The 19343-nt window shown below is 40.0% G+C and overlaps 1 protein-coding gene across 4 annotated transcripts in view; it reads right to left on the bottom strand.

The window, feature by feature from the left end:
* The window catches only part of AKAP7 (A-kinase anchoring protein 7), a 163351-nt gene that overhangs the window by 40459 nt on the left and 103549 nt on the right, over positions 1-19343 (bottom strand). For all 4 annotated transcript variants that reach the window (XM_051855333.2, XM_051855334.2, XM_070073554.1 and 1 more), the window contains exon 7: positions 13895-14042. In XM_051855333.2, the coding sequence (XP_051711293.1) occupies positions 13895-14042 (148 nt within the window). The remainder of the gene's footprint in view (positions 1-13894; positions 14043-19343) is intronic.

The raw sequence follows: 19343 nt of genomic DNA on the forward strand, positions 1-19343 counted from the left end.
CTCAAGGACAAATGTCTGGGTGTTAAAACCTTTTTTGGAAAAACTAAGGAAAAGCAAAAATTACATTTAATCTGCTGGGCAGTATTTCGATTATCAAATATGGCTGCTTTCTCATTCAAGTGCTTTAATCTCTCATTGTCTACACCCTTTATGAAGAAACGGCAACATCTTCACAGGAAGAAAAACAGATTTCAGAAACACCAGTAAGACCTAATGAGTAGATTTGGCTTGTAATTTAACAGGGTGAACAACAAAAAATTTTGTTTGAGAATTTCTAATTTATTAGAGGTTCTTCAAAGGTCTTAATCATTCTTCACATGGAATATTCTTGGGTCTATATTTAGCTCTGAAAGTGGTTCACTGTGTGACCTAGGGCAAGACAACAGTCTGTCACCTTTCCTGACATGTCAAGCTTCAAATAGAAGGTTAATTACTCAATACATTACTGCTTGTTTTTATCTAAAAGGCTTAAAGGGATGAGGAAGAATGAAACGGAATCCTTCAGTTACTGAAAATAAAATTAACTTATACTAAATGGGGTTCTGTTACCCCAAGGCTGCTTTGTCAGGTCTCAGCGTCTGCTGTGGCCTGCCATGACTAGCCTGGCATTTTCTGATATACTCTGTCATTGTGCTCCCATTCTGATTAGGCTGTTTACAGATGCTTCTAGCATCATTTGGTAACTGTCAGAACTGTCACTTAAATATTCACAAATCCAAAACATCGAGTCTACATTTGTTACTGCATGTCTTAATTCAGAACTGAAAGCCTTTCTGTTAGGGCACATTCAGCTACAAACAACAACAAATCTCTTGACTGAAATGGTTAATAAGTAAATTTCACTATATTAAGTAGACTTTTCATGGATATAAATGAACACCTTACCATGGGCTACTGATGAAAGAAGGAGGTTTATTTTGGCTTATGGTTTTGGGGATCACAGTCCAAGCTCAGGTAGGCCCCACTGGCTTGACCACAGGTGTCGCAAAAGGATTGCAGTGGCAAAGAGCACACAGAGGATGGATTCTGTGGCAATTCAGGATGCAGGGACACAAGCAGCATGCTCGTCTTTGATCAACCAGACACCTTGGGAGAGCTACCCTCTGAGAGGAGGCCTCCTGGGACCCAAACACCTTCTACTAGGCCCCTTCTCCCAAATACTACACTTGGGTTACGTTTTCACTCTTCTTCTGAGTTATGACACTGGAGACCCAGCCTTTTAACACGTGAGTCTTTTGGGGACATTCAAAGTAAGTCTAAACCACAGTCACTATGTTTATGGTAATATCCTTCTGGGATTGGTTAATTCAGTGGCTCAACAAGACCATCACCACTCTCGTTTCCAGGGTCCCATACGCAGCATAGCTGCTTGTGGACAATAAGTGTCTCCTATGAGTAAGATGACAGAAACATCCAGGATCACATGTAGCCAATAATTCCCAGTTAAAAATCCCCATTCTCTTCCCTCTGGATTTTTTTTTAAAGATTTATTTGTAATAGAGAGGGGGGAGAGACAGAGGAATCTTCCATCCACTGATTCACTCCCCAAATGACCAGAACAGCCAGGGCTGGGCCAGGACAAAGCCAGGAACCTGGAACTCCATCCAGGTCTCCTAGGTAGGTGGCAGGGGCCCAAGCAGTTGGGCCATCTCCTGCTGCTTTCCCAGGTACACTAGGATGGAGCTGGATGGAAGTGAAGCAGCTGGGACTTAAACCAGTATCCACTGCTGTGCCAGAATTTCAGCTCCACTTGAATCTCTTTTTACTGTTTAAAAAGAAAAAAAAAAGTTTTCTCTGAGACCCCAAGAGAATTTCCCCTCACACATCAGAATCGTGTACATGCTGTGTCCTAAACTGATCATTAGCAAGAAGAATGGAACCAACCACCTGCCAGAAGAAAGCCAGGGCCAAATGCCCTGACGCCCATGGCACTACAGTGAAGGAGCAGTTGGGAAGAGAATGTACTCAAAACACACGCAGTACTAGTGTAAGCTTGAGTTTCATATTTGCCTTTTTAAAAAATGTGGTGCAGCCTGAATACCTTTTACCCAAAATGCTTGGAACCAGAAGTGTTTCAGATTTCAGATTTTTCAGATTTTTTTTTTGAGATTAGCAAAGAGATATTTTATTTAAAAACAACTTTTAGACCATTACCATCATACAGGTAGAGAAACTTTAACAGATTTAAATAAAATCCAGTCTTTCCTAAAAGCATAGGTGATTTAAGAAAAGGAAGATCACATGTGATAAAGGTAACTGGAGAGGTAGGGAAAAGATCAATGATCATTTTTTTATATATAAAGACAGCAGACTATTCATGAGTTAAGTTCTAGACACAAGTAAATTTGGAAACAAGGAAAACATTTATATATTTTACAAAAATAATCTATTTCAATAAATCTATTAAATAGGTAATAATGGATACCAAAATGATGATAAATTTATCAATTAAAAATCCATTTAACAATCAGTTTACAGATTTTGAAAAAAAATACATACATATGTATATATATATATACACACATCTTGGGAAGGGGAGCCTAAACATTAAACTCATTTATGTTTCATATATACCTTATATACACATCCCGAGAGTAATTTTACACAAAATTTTAAATAATTTGGGGCATGAAGTGAAGTTTTTGTTGTGGAATTTTCTCCTTGTAGCATCACATCAATGCTCAAAAATTTTAATGTGGCATATGGGATGCCAGCGGCACAAGCAGTGCGCAGCACAGCAGTGGCTCTACCCACCATGCCACAATGCCAGTCCCTACTCTGTGCTTCTTTAACCCTTGTTATGCCTCTGGTTTTACCAGAACAAGTTTCTCTGCAGAAGTAGCAAATCCAAAAGTAGATGGGCATATTTTTATGCTGTTGTTTTCCCACAGACCAACACGAAACAAGAAACAGATTTGTTGTATTTACATAAACAATTTCATAACCTTTTCTCTCCATCCTTGCCCCTTGTTTTCGGCCTCTATCCTCCCCTAACATATTTAGCTCAGGTAACGAGCTGCAAAACAAGTCTGAAGTGCAAGCTTTCCCACGGCCTCTGCAGCTCTTCCATTCACACCTGTAGCTTGTACAACCCAATACCACTGAATCCCATACCTGTCTCCCAGATTTAACATCTTTGTCCTAGACCTCTCTCCTTAACTGCACCTTACTTGGTGCTTTCATATGCCCCAAATTTAATTCATCATCATCTTTGTGAATGGAAGGGGAGAGGGAGTGGGAGAGGGGAGTGTTGTGGGTGGGAGGGAAGGTATGGCGGGGGGGAAGCTATTGTAATCCAAAAGCTGTACTTTTGAAATTTATGCTCATTAAATAAAATTAAAAAAAAAAATTCATCATCATCTTGTTACCAAAATCTATTTTCTCTTTTATGCTCTACATTGATGTATGGCACTATTATCCACCTGTTTATATCTCAGATCTGGGAGTCATCCCAGCCTTTTCCAGCTTTCCTAATCCACCCCAAACCTGCAGATTGATTCTCTTGTCTACCTAGACCTTCAATGAACCCTTCCTTCTCCATCTCCACTGCAAATGCTTACGAGCAGGAAACTATGCCTGTCCAACAGCACGGCCTCTTCCTGGTCTTGCTGAGTCAGCTGCCTGCTCCCTTCATTGGGCTTTTATGTGACTAGGAGAGTGACTTTTCTAAAGCACAAATCTGATTGTGTCATTTTGAGCTCCAAAATGTTTGATGATTCCCATTCCCTACAAAAATACGATCTGAACTCCTTAAGGATACATAAGTCGTGTGCAGAGTGTATTCCTTGCACGACCCAGCACAAGTCCCCCTGGCTCACTGCATCGTGATGCTTTCTCAGCCTGGAAAACGCTCCACTTTCTCTTGCTTCCTCCCCTCCCCCTGGCATTCTCATTTCCAGCTCAAACCTCTCCTCTCTGTGCAGCCTTCCCTGACAACCCTAGGCAGAATCAGAACTCTACTTCGCTCCCATTAACTTTGTGGCAGTCCAGATCATTTTAAACCGTAATTGTCTGTTTCATGACTTCCTGCTAGAAAGAAAACTCTTAAAGTACTGTTTGTGTTCATTCTTCTTCGATCTTCACTGTCCAGCATCATACTTGGCACTTGGTAGGCTCAATAGGTATCTATTCAATAAACTACACAAATAAATGAAAACAACAGAAGCCAGGGTGGAGACATTTTAAAGTGAAGGAAGAGCCTCTCTATGTGCACGGTCGCTAGCAATGCTTCCGCTGCCTGGGAGGACATGCAAACTACCAGTGCAGGCAGCACTGGTGAATCCTAAATCCACTTGGCCCCTTGTTCCTATTTTAAGAGTAACTATGTTACAAAATGAAAACCCAGAGGAAGGGGGTTTTCAGACAGATCTGGAGAATGAAAACTTTATTGTTTCTCCTCCAATTAATCACAGATGCAATAAGAATCGAAGTCTAGCTTTGGCAGAAACTGAAATAGAACAACTGAACACAGAATGGAGAATTCACGAATTCTAATGATGGAAGAAACTCCATGAGAGTATTCACACTGACAGATTAGACATCCCCATAAACAGTACTCACTCCTCCATCACAAGAGACAGTAAAGACTTTCACAGATCCCGGGATCCCTGGCACCCTTCCCTGTGTCTGAACAACCCTCTGGAGTTTCAAGTTTCTCCTAAGGCCTACACTGTTATACACCAAAGAAAGGTTAAGGAGAAACTGACATTGTCTTTTTATATTAACCCTTTAAGTCACTTTTCAGCCTCCACAGTCCACGGGTTTAGGAATTCTGCCTACAATTTATTATGAAAACACTAATTGTATGAGCGCAGTGAGCAAACACTGAGTGTATGTTAGGCATGATGCTATCAGCTGTTTGATGCAAGCACGTCCAGTCCTCCTAGCATCCTCACCAGGTGACAAGCATTATTAATCCCCATCACAGAGGTGAGGTAACTGCATTGAGAGCAGATGTTTAAGCAATGTGCACAAAGTCGCCCAATGGGGAAGTCGCCATGACCATTAGAACAAAGTCTGATTCTAGGAGCCTCCCTGTAGCTTGCTTCTACCTCTTTACTATTCTGCATCCTCTCCAGGTCCTCTACATCATGCAAAGGGAGCATTTAATGAGTTTCACAAGTTTGTCTCTTGTACTTTTACCATATTATCACATTATTTTAATAATAATACATTATATAGATTTGCCAACTGTACTTTACTCACAGCTAATAATTAAAATATGTGCTCACCTTCACCTATGTACTTATACACATAAATCATACACATAAATATATAAAAACTCACCATATATATCATATGTATATATGTACATACGTATGCACTTTTACTTTTTGAAAGGCACAAGTGTGAATCACATGCCAATTTAAGGACAGCATTAGAAATAATGCAAATCTCTAAAAGCTATGAAATGGGTTTTCTGGGGTTAGAAAAATAAGAATAGTGTTGCAGTAAGTATTCTAATATGACTAGTACTGCTACTAACATTTTTAATATTTTTATAAGACTGTACATCAGTCACTGTGCCCAGGACTTTTAGAACATTGGTAAATATTGATTAGCATGGCAGATAATTTATTCAGAGGCAATTAGGCAACGTAATGGGCTAATTAGCCATGACTTTTGACAACTGGGAGGGTCTCCTACAACTAATTTCCTGTATCTTAATGGCTTTGTTAAGCTATAGACTTTGTTGTTGTTGTTGTTGTTGTTGTTTGACAGGCAGAGTGGACAGTGAGAGAGAGACAGAGAGAAAGGTCTTCCTTTGCCGTTGGTTCACCCTCCAATGGCTGCCGCGGCCAGCGCGCTGCAGCCGGCGCACCGCGCTGATCCGATGGCAGGAGCCAGGAGCCAGGTGCTTTTCCTGGTCTCCCATGGGGTGCAGGGCCCAAGCACTTGGGCCATCCTCCACTGCACTCCCTGGCCACAGCAGAGAGCTGGCCTGGAAGAGGGGCAACCGGGACAGAATCCGGCGCCCCGACCGGGACTAGAACCTGGTGTGCCGGCGCCACTAGGCGGAGGATTAGCCTAGTGAGCCGCGGCGCCGGCCTAAACTATAGACTTTGCACTTCAAGAATTTCTTTCACGTGGTTTCATTTTTCTTTTTATTTGGAATTCAATATTTGCTTTCATGTTTTCTAAAATACACTTAAAACCAAAAGCTCTATAAATAATTTGTGAAGTGACTTATTTATTATATAATTCTATTAGTGATGCATAATTTTTCAATTAAATTTATCACTTAGCACTGCCCCTTTAATATGCAGAGTTCCTAAGGCATTTAATATATATCACAAGGTTTGAAACAGACCAACAGATGTCTGGATTTCCAAAACAGCCCAAGTCATAGCTGCCACTTTGTGTTAGCATCCAGATTGATAGCTGATACAACAATGAAAATACAGTAAGCCATCACTCACTAATTTTCTCAGCTACTTATCCTGAGTCTTCCTCTAACTCAAGCAGATGTAAAGAAGCTGAGCATTTCAATTATCAGTTGCTTTTCATTTTTATTAAGAGCATATCACAATTAAATTTCAAAAACTTCCTTTTTGGAAGATGTTTCATCAAAGAAATATACAAGGGATAATTAGATTACAAGAATGAACAAGATTTGTATTAACAATATACATCAACAGCTCTACTTTTTTAAGAACTTTATACTTTTTGGTGGGGTGACTTAAGTCCCAGTTAAACCTAGTCTTGGTGCTCTTCTTTTAACCCATTAGATCCCACTTTCACATTTACAAATTATCATTTGAATAAGAAATTATATGATCCCCCAAATTCTGGACAAAACAAATAATATCCTCCACTCAGCTCTTATTAAATTAGTTGACAATTTTTAACAGAGAAAAGTACCGAAGCTTTTAAAAATGAAAAAAATAGGCATACATTTCCCTCAGGGGATAAACTGATTTATCATGGGTGCCTCTTCTAACACACTTCAAATAGATTCATCTTAATCAGCCTAAGTAGACATGGAATTTTCTGAATCATCTCCCTGTCACCCTGTGCAAAAGAAAACACGACAAGATTTTTTTGGTCCTACCCACCACAAGAGACATTCCAATATTACAGAGTTATCAGCACCACACAATAATAAATTTTCAACGACTTTTCTTATCAATATGTTCCTATCAGTCTGGGGTATTTTTGCATTGGCTGCATTGTTACCAAAGAATGCTCAAATGGAAATTAAAGAGGGAAGAAGAAATTAAAGACAGAAGAACAAACCAGTTTATATTTTAGACAGAGACAGCAGAGTGGTTATCAAAATGAATTTATTAGAAAAAAATGTAGGAAACATTGATCAAAACTAAGTTTTCCCTGGTTTCCTTGGGCCCATGAACTGAAGTAGAAGGGTTTAAATGCACTGGCCTTTGGCTGTTTTTATACTCTTAAAATTCTGACAATCCTTAAGAGCTTTTGTTTATGTGAGTTACATTTATAAATATTTACTAAATTCAGGTAATTGTGAATATTCTTTGATACTATACCAAAATTTGACAAGTTACAGCCCTTTAAAAGTTTAGCTGCAATGTAGAATCTTATTCCCATAGTCTTTACATTCCAGTTTTTGGATTTATCTTGAACTTCTAGTGGATCATTTATCCATGCAGAATTTTGTACCAACATCCACTGATCATTTTACACATACGGATTCTGAGGCCGGCACTGTGTTACAGAGGGTTAAGCCTCCCCATGCCAGGCTGGCATCCCATATCTGAGTACTAGTTTCAGACCTGGCTACTGCATTTCTGATTGAGCTTTCTAGGAAAGTAGCAGGAAAATGGGCCCTGCCACCAATGTAGAAAACACATACGGAGAACTGGCTCCTGGCTTTGGGGTGGCCCAGGCCTGGCTGTTGTGGCCACCTGAGGAATAAACCAGCAGGTGGAAAATCCCTCTTTCTGTCTCTCTCCCTACAACCTCACCCTCTGTCTCTTCCTCTCTGTCACTCTGCCTATCAGATAAGTAAATAAATCTTTAAATAAATAAATAATATGGACTCCCTGAGTTTTGGAGATCTTCTAGATGTTGCCAAAATTTCATCAAAAAAATGTTCATTAATAACATCTCCTTCTAGTTAGAAAAATATTCAAGAGCAAGGAACACAAAGGATAGATGTTCAGTATCTTTGAGGTTTCACTGGTGTAGACATATGTAAAAATGCATCAGTTTGTATATTTTGTACGTGCAGGTTCTGTATGTAAGTTATACTCTAATAAAATAATTTCTAAATTTTTATTTTACACAACAGAGTGCATGATAGATTAAAAACAACCTGGGGAAATGAGTTCATTATTCTGCTCTGTGCTTCTCCATTCACATAGAAAATTTTTAAAATAAAATCTGATGGAAAATCTTTATGTTTTAGGAAGCTGTCAAGCTCCCAGTAATAGATGTGAGTTTTCTAAAATTCTTAGTTTTTCTTGAAAGTTTGAATTTTATTATTAGCAGTAAATAATGTCTGTTGTACTTGAAGTGAAAGGTTCACCTGTTCATTTCTGAGAAAATGTCTGTCAATACTCAAGTGTGAGAATGACAGTCCATGTGCCAATCGTTTTTCAAGAAAAAAATGGTGTTTCACAAAAGACAGGGGCTGCCTTGGCTCATAGCTTCCTCACTCAAGCACTTCTCCTCAGGTCAAACCCCTACCTCAGTAGGCAGCAGCAAAGCTTCACGTGTACCTCTCATTCTCATTACGCAAAATATTAAAAATACATACTCAAAGGTTAAGATTAAATACAATTAATAATTTTTCTACTCAACAAGAACATTCATATTTTAATATTTTAGCCATCTTTAAAAGTGTTTTTTTAATTGCATATACCTGGATTCACACTGGCCATGCAAAGTTTTACCCACCATTGCTTTTGCATCATCAGTATTATTATAAAAACTGTTTTATCCTCACAGATATCCTAAAGGTATCTATTGTACAACTGGGGATCCATGAACAAATTTTAAAGACTGGAGAGGCTAAAATATATTTTAAAAGAACTTAAAACTTGGGGCCAACATTGTGGCAGAGTGGGTAAAGCCACCACCTGCAACATCAGCATCCCATATGGGCGCCAGTTCAAGTCCCAGCTGCTCCACTTCTCATCTAGCTACCTGCCAAAGTACCTGGGAAAGCAACAGAAGACAGCCTAAGTCCTTGAGCCCTTGCACCCGTGTAGAAGACCTGGACCTTCAATCTAGCCCAGGCAGGCCTGGCCATCATGGCCATTTGGGGAATGAACTAGTAGATGGAAGAACGATCTCTCTCTCTCCTTTTCTCTCTCTCTTTGCCTCTCTCTGTAACTGTGCCTTTCAAATGAATAAAATAAATATTTTAAAAAATTTTAAAACTCATCAAAAGTGTAGCCTTATAAATTACTAGAGTAACAAATCATTTATAAAATAAGCACAATGAGGTTCATATTTCTACTGCAAAAAGTACATGAAAAAAGATATCAAACACATATCTAGTATCAATACCTCTCTGCACTAGGTATACCTTCAATGAGACAAATAGCATTTAAGCTACATATATTTTCTAATTAAACGTCTTTTTCAGACAAGGTTTCAGGCTTAAGGATTCTAGAAAGTTCAAAGATTTTTGTCCTAGTTATGCCTTTCAGCCAAAATAATATTGCTAATTTCCATCACTTTCTATCTCTTCCTGATGCATCAGTCAGCCAATGGGTCAATTACATTGACAGTCCTGTCTTCCATAAAGAAGACTCCCACGCCTACTTACTGAAACTGGGAAAGATTCAGGAGGGGGCAACCCAACGTCTTTGAAGCTCTGTCCTAGTCCCTAAGGGCAAAGGAGCACTGAGGATTATTAGTGAGAGTTGAGGGTATCCTCAGTCCAAAGACACTCCAACCCCAGATGGAAGACAAAACGTCCCTTCCTTTTGACTGAACCAGCACCCAGATGTGACTCCTAGAAATCCCTGGGTGACCACAATAAACCTCTTAAGACTACATCATTGGCATAAGCTGTCCAAGTCTCTTAAGAGTGATTCTCAAGCAGAGACATCTGGATAAAATATACTCATTGACTCAACTCTCAGAATTCTCAACATTTCAGCCCATGAAGTCTGAGTCTGGGATCCTACTGGTCTGATTTGCCACCAGATACAGACTGAATGAACTACATATGATCCCCAACTTACAATAGTGTAATTAAGGATTTTCCAAAACTTTCCAATGGTGTGAAAGCAATACACACGCATTAGTAACCATACTTTGCATTTTGGATTTTGCTCTTTTTTGAGGCTAGTGTTATGTGATAGAATGTCTAGTCACTGCTCCCAGTCAGCCTAACACTCATGAGTGGAAACAACTGATACCCCATAGTGTACTGTATCCAACACTTTACTATAAAATATACTTTGTGTTAGGTGATTTTGCTCTTCTGCAGGCTACTTCAAGTGTTATGAGCATGTTTAAGGTAGGGTAAGCTGGGGTCAGTGCTGTGGCATATCGGATGCAGTGCTGGCATCCCATATGAGCACCTGTTCGAGTCCCGGCTGCTACACTTCTGATACAGCTCTCTGCTGTGGCCTGGGAAATCAATAGAAGATGGTCCAAGTCCTGGGGCCCCTGCACCCACATGGGAAGATCCAGAGGAAGCTCCTGGCTCCTGGCTTCGGATCAGTTCACCTCTGGCCACTGCGGCCAATTGGGTAATGAACCTGCAAATGGAAGACCTCTCTCTCTCTCTCTCTCTCTCTCTCTCTTTTTCTCTCTGCCTCTCCTTCTCTGTGTAACTCTGAGTTTCAAATAAATAAATAAATAAATATTTTTTAAAAAATATTTGTAGGGTAAGTTGAGCTACAATGTTTGAAAGGATGGGGGTATTTTTTAATTAATTAATTATTTATTTGAAACACAGAGTTAGAGAGAAGAAGAAAGACAGAGAGATCTTCCATACACTGGTTCATTCTCCAAATGGCCCCAACAGCCTGGGTTGGGCCAGGGTGAAGCCAAGACCCAGGAGCTTCATTCAGTTCTCCCACATGGATGCAGGGGCCCAAGTACTTCGGCCATCCTCCACTGCTTTTCCAGGCCTTTAGCAGGGAGCTGGACTGGAAGTGGAGCAGCCTGGACTCAAACCAGCACCCATGTAAGATGCCAGCATCACAGGGGGCTGCTTTACCTTACATGTCAAAATGGCAGCCTCAGGATAAGAATATTAAATTCATTTTCAATTTAGTGTATTTTTAACTTACAATGAATTTCTCAGGATATAACCCCATCATAAATCAAGGAGCATCTATACAACTATGAAGACTCTTAGTTTTCTATGGTTCCACCATGTCTTATAGACTTATTAGTTTCTATCTGAGTATGAGGTGGGCCAAATCCTTACATCTCTTATGCTACATTCTGGAACTGAAATTTTTATCTTTAGGATCCAGTCCTGTGTAGATATGTTGAACATTAAACTTCACTCTTTTTTATCCCACATCTACTCAGCTTTATTACATACTCATTGCCTCAGTCTGTGTAATTGTTCCACTTCCTCACCAACTCCTCACACACACAAACCTAACAACCTCCTAACTCTACAGATTCCTTAGCCAATAACACTATAGGTTCAATCAAGGTATTTCCTATATCCATTACTGCCTCTCAGTCCACTGCTTCTCTCACACAATCATACCTGTTGCTCTAGAAAGTCTCTTTTCTTTACTATTCATCTCTGTTTCTCCATCTCATCCCAGTCAGCTGAATTCTGATTCTCCCCATCCCTACACTGTGTTCAAAGGGAAAATTATAAACTTTTTCTACTATGTCCTATCCAAGCCATGCAAGCCCTATCATCCAGCCTTCTTTCCTCTCTGGTTCTCTGACGTAGTATGGGCTGCCTGTTGACTCTGCATGACTCTTAAGGACTATGCCTTCTACTTCTCTGTACCTCATGATACCCAAGAGAGAACAGCATACTCAACAACATACATTAAATTGATCCTGAATAATTATTTTTTTTTTTTGACAGGCAGAGTGGACAGTGAGAGAGAGAGAAAGAGAGAAAGGTCTTCCTTTGCCGTTGGTTCACCCTCCAGTGGCCGCCACGGCTGGCACGCTGCGGCCGGCACACCGCAGGAGCCAGGTACTTACCCTGGTCTCCCATGGGGTGCAGGGCCCAAGCACCTGGGCCATCCTCCACTGCACTCCCTGGCCACAGCAGAGAGCTGGCCTGGAAGAGGGGCAACCGGGACAGAATCCGGCGCCCCGACCGGAACTAGAACCCGGTGTGCCGGCACTGCAAGGCGGAGGATTAGCCTAGTGAGCCACGGCGCCGGCCCCTGAATAATTATTGTTAAGCCCCAAATCAGTTGGAGTTCCCAGGAAATCATTTTGTTTTTTACCTTTTCTTGCAGATGTTATGAATATACTGACCTGCAGAAAAGTGCCTTCTAGACCTTTCCAAATTCCTCACTGCCTCCAACAAGTTATGTCTGACAGCTGAAAGTAAACTAGTCTTTGCAAGCGCTAAATTGCTCATCAGTCTTACAAAGGGCGTCATTTAATCAATTACCTCCCATAAGGAAATATAAATGTAACATAGCTGCCTGAGAAAAATTAATTCACCCAACTCAAGTAAGAAGCTCAGAGAATACAGCTTTCATAATCCTAGGATATCTGAACTATAGTTCATTCCTGGTTTTCACCAAGAAGAATTAAGATTTTGTTTTTTCGTTTCTTTCTTCTCTCTTCTTCTTTGGGGGAGGGGTGAGATTTTCATTGATGAGTGCAGTTAGACTTGCAAAGAGTTGTAGCCCAAAGATAAATAAACATAACATCATCCAAAGCTTTGGCTATGGGCCAGTGAAACATTTGAGACAACAAATGTTGCCTCCACATCCTACCACATTTTCCTCACACACCCCATAAAGGGATTCCATGGCAGAAGATCAGGAAGAAAATGCTCACAAGGAGTTGCAATGCAGCTTCTCTGTATTTCTAATGAGAAATTGGAAATAAAATTGTGTCTCTTTAACATTTTTAAACATTCCATAAACTTCAGTATTAAGATTCTCTCAGGATGTATGAATATATATCCACAGGTTTTCTCCAAGTTGATGTGGAAAGAAATGATCTGGGTTTAAGATCTTGAAAAAAGTTAGATCCATACATTATTCTTCGAGAATTTCTGTGTTATTTTAAAAGTCCATTATTTGGATTATCTTCAAGTCCATAATTCAATGAGAAGAATGTCTGGTTTGAAACAGCAGCTTCCTCTAAAGTATATTCACTTTGAAAACTGGGGGAATGGCCCTGTTCTGGCTAAAGCATCTTCATTTGGTGCACACACTTTCCATCCAGAAACACAACTGCGTAGGGGTTTGTCTTCATCGTGTGCCATGTAACAAGAGCATCTATGTTTGAATATGTGCTTCCCCTTAAGACACGTTTTCTTTCCTTAGGGAAGAAACTGAACATTTCACATTGTGCAGGTCACCTACAGTTTCTCTTCTTAGAGTAAATCTCTCTGGCCTGGGTCATACTATTCCTAAACAAAAGCAGCAAGCATGACAATGCCAGGTTTTGAATGGTGAGGTCCTGAAGGCCTTTATTGGAAAAAATGCTTTCTCCATATTCATGAAACAAAGTTAAACTGGAATGACTCTTGAACCAACATTTCAAAGCTTCATTATATTTTAAGCACAGAATTATAACAACTATAGGTAGAAAAATATTGAGTGGCAAATATAAATACTAAAAACGCTCTATAACATTTTCAATGTATTATTGTCAAAATACAACATTTAAGAAAATACTTCAATGAGAACAATACATACAAGCATATACAACTAGTTCCAAATAGTTGCCAAAAGAAAGTGATGTTAAAGAAATAAAAACAAATACATAATTTTTAAATGATACTCACCAATCATAATTGAAGACTCACAGTGATAATAGCCATTGCTCTGTTTTTTCTTCAGCATGGAGCAAAGATCTATACGATATAACATTTCTTCTCCAAATCTATGACTGATAAATTTTTCATACAATTCAGGTTCTATTTTTTTCACTCCCTTGAAATAACAAAAGAAAAATCACATCAATCAATCATTTCATCTAGGCAGCCAGTTCATATTTATATCACCTTCTGAAAAGCTGTTACTACCATTTTGCTTTCTAGGACTACTGACTGGAACTTGAAAATGGATACTACAGAGTTGTTGAAATGCTATTTTTAAAGTCTCCTTTTCTAGGATGAGTTGTAAAAAAATCAGTAATGATATTAAATTTGACAGCATTCTGAACTTCATATACTTTAATCTTTGAAAATAATAAAGCTTATCATGTTGAAATTTGAGATATCAAGGAAAGGAAAATCATCTACAAATGCAATGGAAAGATGGGTGAACCCTTTAAAAATGAAAGGGACCATAACATTTTGTACTAGGGAAAATGTTCTAGTAAGATGGATGTGATTTTTAACTTAACTAATAAGAATCATCAGACAGACAATTAATTAAAGAGTAGTTGAATTGGAATAGGGAGCATCAGTGGATCTTGCAAGATCTTTTCTATCTGTCTCTCCTTATTTTCAGTGCATTCTCAAAGCAGGAACAACTCCTTGTTAAAAAAAATTACATGATAACTGTAAAACTACCTCTGTAGTTTTCCAAATCATGGGGAAGACTATCACTGCCTCCCCTTTACTATACAATGGCCTTGCAACTCCTTGCAACTCAGAGTCTCTGTAATATGAAGGCAACCAGAATACGTATTTTCCTCTAAAAATTAACAAAAACTTACTATGGAAAATTTTTAAATAGAGATATAAGTACCAAATATAATTTACCCCAAACTGCTCCTATAATTTTGCTAGGTATTTTATTTTTGCTATGTAAATATTAAGTACTTTTTTTCCTTTTAATATGAATGTGGTTGAACACTGCTTGATCATCAGCTTAATTTTTTCAGTAAATATGGCTGGTCAATAAATAATATACAGATGTATAAAGTGTCTCTGAATCCATTATACTCCATTGTATGGAAGTATCACAATTTGTTCATCTAATTCTTTACTATTGGACATTTAAGTTGTTCTTAATATTTTACATTATATTAAAATGTGTTCCATGTTCAAAAGCTGACTCCTGATCTTGGGGTTATCCTTGAACCCCCTCTTTCTCTCAACCCACATCTAGTAAGAATCACATTGGTGGGCCGGCGCCGCGGCTCACTAGGCTAATCCTCCGCCTTGCGGCGCCGGCACACCGGGTTCTAGTCCTGGTCGGGGCGCCGGATTCTGTCCCAGTTGCCCCTCTTCCAGGCCAGCTCTCTGCTGTGGCCAGGGAGTGCAGTGGAGGATGGCCCAGGTGCTTGGGCCCTGCACCCCATGGGAGACCAGGAAAAGCACCTGGCTCCTGGCTCCTGCCATCGGATCAGCGCGGTGCGCCGGCCGCAGCGCTGGCCCCGCGGCGGCCATTGGAGGGTGAACCAATGGCAAAGGAAGACCTTTCTCTCTGTCTCTCTCTCTCACTGTCCACTCTGCCTGTCAAAAAAAAAAAAAAAAAAAAAAAAGAATCACATTGGTTCTACCTTCAAAATGTGCCCAGTTACCCACAACACCTTCATCTACCTTCATCTGGCCACATCCTTCTCTCTTTTACCTGGATTAACCTAATGACCTCCTGACTGACTCCTACCATTGCCCCTTCTACAGCCAGAGTGATAATAGAAAACATGCTTAAATCAGTTCACTTCTCCGCTAAAAACCCTCCAAAAGACCCTCATCTCTCTCAAAGGAAGAGTCAAAGTCCCCAGAACACCCTGCAAAGTGCTGTCTGCCCATACCTGTACTTCCCACTCCCTGTCTCCTACCACCATTGCCCGCTTCTCACTATTCCTTGAACAGGCCAGGCACGAGCCACCTCAGAGTCTTTGTGCTGGCTGCTGGCTGCTCCCTTTTTCCTGGAGTGCTCTTGCCCTCAATTCCATTAATTTCTTGCTCAAATATTAGTTTCTTAATAGGGCCTCCCCTGGCCACCTCATTTATTGTGCATTCCTACCACAAAAGATACTTCCACATCCTCCCCACTCTTCTTTCTTTTTATGCACTTATGCATATTTTCCCATAGCACTCACAATCTCCTAACATACCATGTAATTTACTTATTGGGGCCGGTGCTGTGGCCCAGCTGGTTAAGCTGCAGCCTGCAGTGCCAACATCCCATATACACGTCGATTCAAGCTGATCCACTTCCAATCCAGCTCCCTGATGATGGTGCCTGGGAAAGCAGCAAAAGACAGTCCAATTGCTTGGACCCCTGCCACCCATGTAGGAGACTGGAAAGGGCTGCTGGCTTCTGACTTTAACTTGGCCCAACCCTGGCCCTTGTAACCATTTGAGGAGTGAACCAGCGGATAGAAGTGCTTTCTCTCTAACTTTATCTTTCAAATTAATCTTTAAAAAAAGAATTATTATGTTTATTTATCATTGTCTGGCATCATCTGTCTCTCCTCATTAGAATGCAGGCTAAACAAAGGGAAGGATCTTTGAATTTTATTCACTGAAACATCCCTTGTGCTCAATAAATAATTATCACAAATGCAAAGAAGATAAAGTCTCAAAAACAGATTTTATGAGAGCTGACCCCATCAAACAAGAAGGTAGCTAAGTGGATTTCTTTTGATTTGTTAAATAAGATGCCTGGAGAGAGGCAACAGAGCTGTAAGTAGGAGTGAATTCAAATCTTGACTCAGCCACCATTGAGCTCTATGGCTTTGCCTCAGTTTTCTCCTCTGTAAAATGAGATTAACAATAGTCCCTACCTCAAAGTGTGCAGATTAAACAATTTATAAAAGTGCATGAAACAGCAAAATATAGTAAATGCTTATACACCCACACACATACACACACACATCACATATATGAGGATATAGCAAAATGTTTGTGGAAAATGCATATTATCAAAAAAAATAGGTGTCTGGATTTCAAAATATCTGCAGCAAAATAAACCTGTCTTTTAATTCTATTTTTCTATGAACTTCACGAAGTACATTCATATGTACTTGTGCATATACACATGAAATACTTCAAAAAATTAGTGGAATGGGACTGGCACTGTGGCGCAGCAGGTAAAGTTGCCACCTGCAGTGCCAGCATCCCATATGGGCACCAGTTCAAGTCCTGGCTGGTCTACTTCCGATCCAGCTCTCTGTTATGGCCTGAGAAAGCAGTGGAAGAGCTTTAGGAAGGTGAGGAAGAAGGGCTGGCATTGTGGTGCAGCACATTAAGCCCCCACCTGTCACACAGGCATCACATATCAGCTAGTTCCAGTTCCTGCTACTCCACTTCTGTTCCATCTCCTTGCTAACATGCCTGGGAAAGCAGCAGAAGATGGCCCAAGTGCTTGATGCCCACATGGGAGACCTAGAAGAAGTCCCTGGCTTTTAGCTTTGGTGTAGCCCAGACATGGCTGTAGCACCCATCCTGGGTGTGAACCAGTGGATGAATATCTGCGTGTGTGTGTGTGTGTGTGTGTGTGTGTGTGTGTGTCTCCCTCCTTCTTTCTCATTCTGCCTTTCAAATAAGTAAAAATAAATCATTAAGAATAAATAGATAAGCAAATAAATAAAGATGAGAAAGGTAATTTCAGGATCCCAAATCTGAAAATCATGCCTTCACTCAGCCTTTCTAGATTTAAAATAGGACCTTGAAGAATGATGTCTTTGGGACTATTTAGACAGCCCAATGGATTCATTCAGAAAATATGAACCTTCTTAGACTTACCCTAAATGATATACTCATTTATTGCCTCAGAATTATAGCCCATTTTTATGAAAGAAAAAACACCACCTACTACAGTTGAATGGTAAGACAGATTTTCATAGAAAAGAAACATATTGCCAAACAAAAACATCTCCACAGAACGAAGATGATACTAATGGTAGAATATGTATCAGACAAAGAAGATTCTTGTTTATTTCTAGATTTATTATTGAAGATATTTTCTGATTGGTGAATATGATTTCAGTGCCTTCTAAAGCCTCATGCCTTTTTGAACCAGAGTTTTCTGTATAAATTATGAGTAACAAAATTAATTCTATTTCACTTGCTAATCAAAATGAGTCTCTTAAGACTTCTGTTGGAAGTCATCTGTGAAGAATCCTTGCAAAATAGTTGATGCTTACCTTTTGCTAAAATTGAATTAATTAGCCTAGCAGATTAGAGCTTTCTTGTTTCCCTTATTTCTTACTTTTAACAAGCGCATTTCACTAAACTGAAATGGAGATTATAGTAGCAAGTCAGTGCTGGCATCGCTGCCTTGAAAAGTAAAGGCCCTTTTTTGTCTGTTGAGTTATCACCTGTCTTTCGCCTTGTCTAAACGAGTGACTCCCCCCCCACCTCAAAAAAAGTAAAGGTCAATTTCAATTTACTCTGGAATTTTTTTTACTCCTGAAGTCATATCTCAACTGAAATTATTCCCTGAAATCCCTAATGATAACAATTATATATGAAGACACTTCAAAATATTCATAGAAAATGCATATTATGAAAAATATGCATGCACGGATTTCAAGATTTCTTTCCTCAAAATAAGATTTATTATCTATTTTTACTTATTTGAGAGGTAGACAGGAAGAGAGAACAGGGAAAGAGAACACCCAAGTGCTCGGCCACTCTCCAAGTACCTGCAACTTCTGGGCCGGACTGAGGCTATGTTCGGGCCAAGGCTGGCAGTTGGCAATCTAGGCCCCCGATCTCAGTGGCAGGAACCCAATTACTTGAACTATCACCACTGCTTTCTAGGGTCTGCGTTAGCAGGAAGCTAGAATCAGGAACTGAAGATGGGTATCGAACTCAAGAATTCCAGGGTGCCTTGAACACCAGGATAAATGCACAATCGCCAAACTTATCTTTAATTCCATTTTCCGCTAATCTTTTTAAAGATAGACTTATTTATTTATTTATTTGAAAGGCAGAGGGGCTGGCGCCATGGCTCACTTGGTTAATCCTTCGCCTATGGTACCGGCATCCCATATGGGCACCGGGTTCTAGTCCTGGTTGCCCCCTCTTCCAGTCCAGCTCTCTGCTGTGGCCAGGGAGTACAGTGGAGGATGGCCCAAGTGCTTGGGCCCTGCACCCCCATGGGAGACCAGGAGAAGCATCTGGCTCCTGGCTTCGGATCAGCACAGCACTGGCCGTAGCGGCCATTTTGGGGGCTGAACCAACAGAAGGAAGACCTTTCTCTCTGTCTCTATCTCTCACTGTCTAACTCTATCTGTCAAATGGAATGGAATGGAATAAATAAAATAAAATAAAATAAAATAAAATAAAATAAAATAGAAAGGCAGAGTTACAGGGTGGCAGAGGCAAA

The sequence above is a fragment of the Oryctolagus cuniculus genome, chromosome 5 (genome assembly GCF_964237555.1).
Source record: "Oryctolagus cuniculus chromosome 5, mOryCun1.1, whole genome shotgun sequence".
In the NCBI taxonomy this organism is placed as follows: Eukaryota; Metazoa; Chordata; class Mammalia; order Lagomorpha; family Leporidae; genus Oryctolagus; species Oryctolagus cuniculus.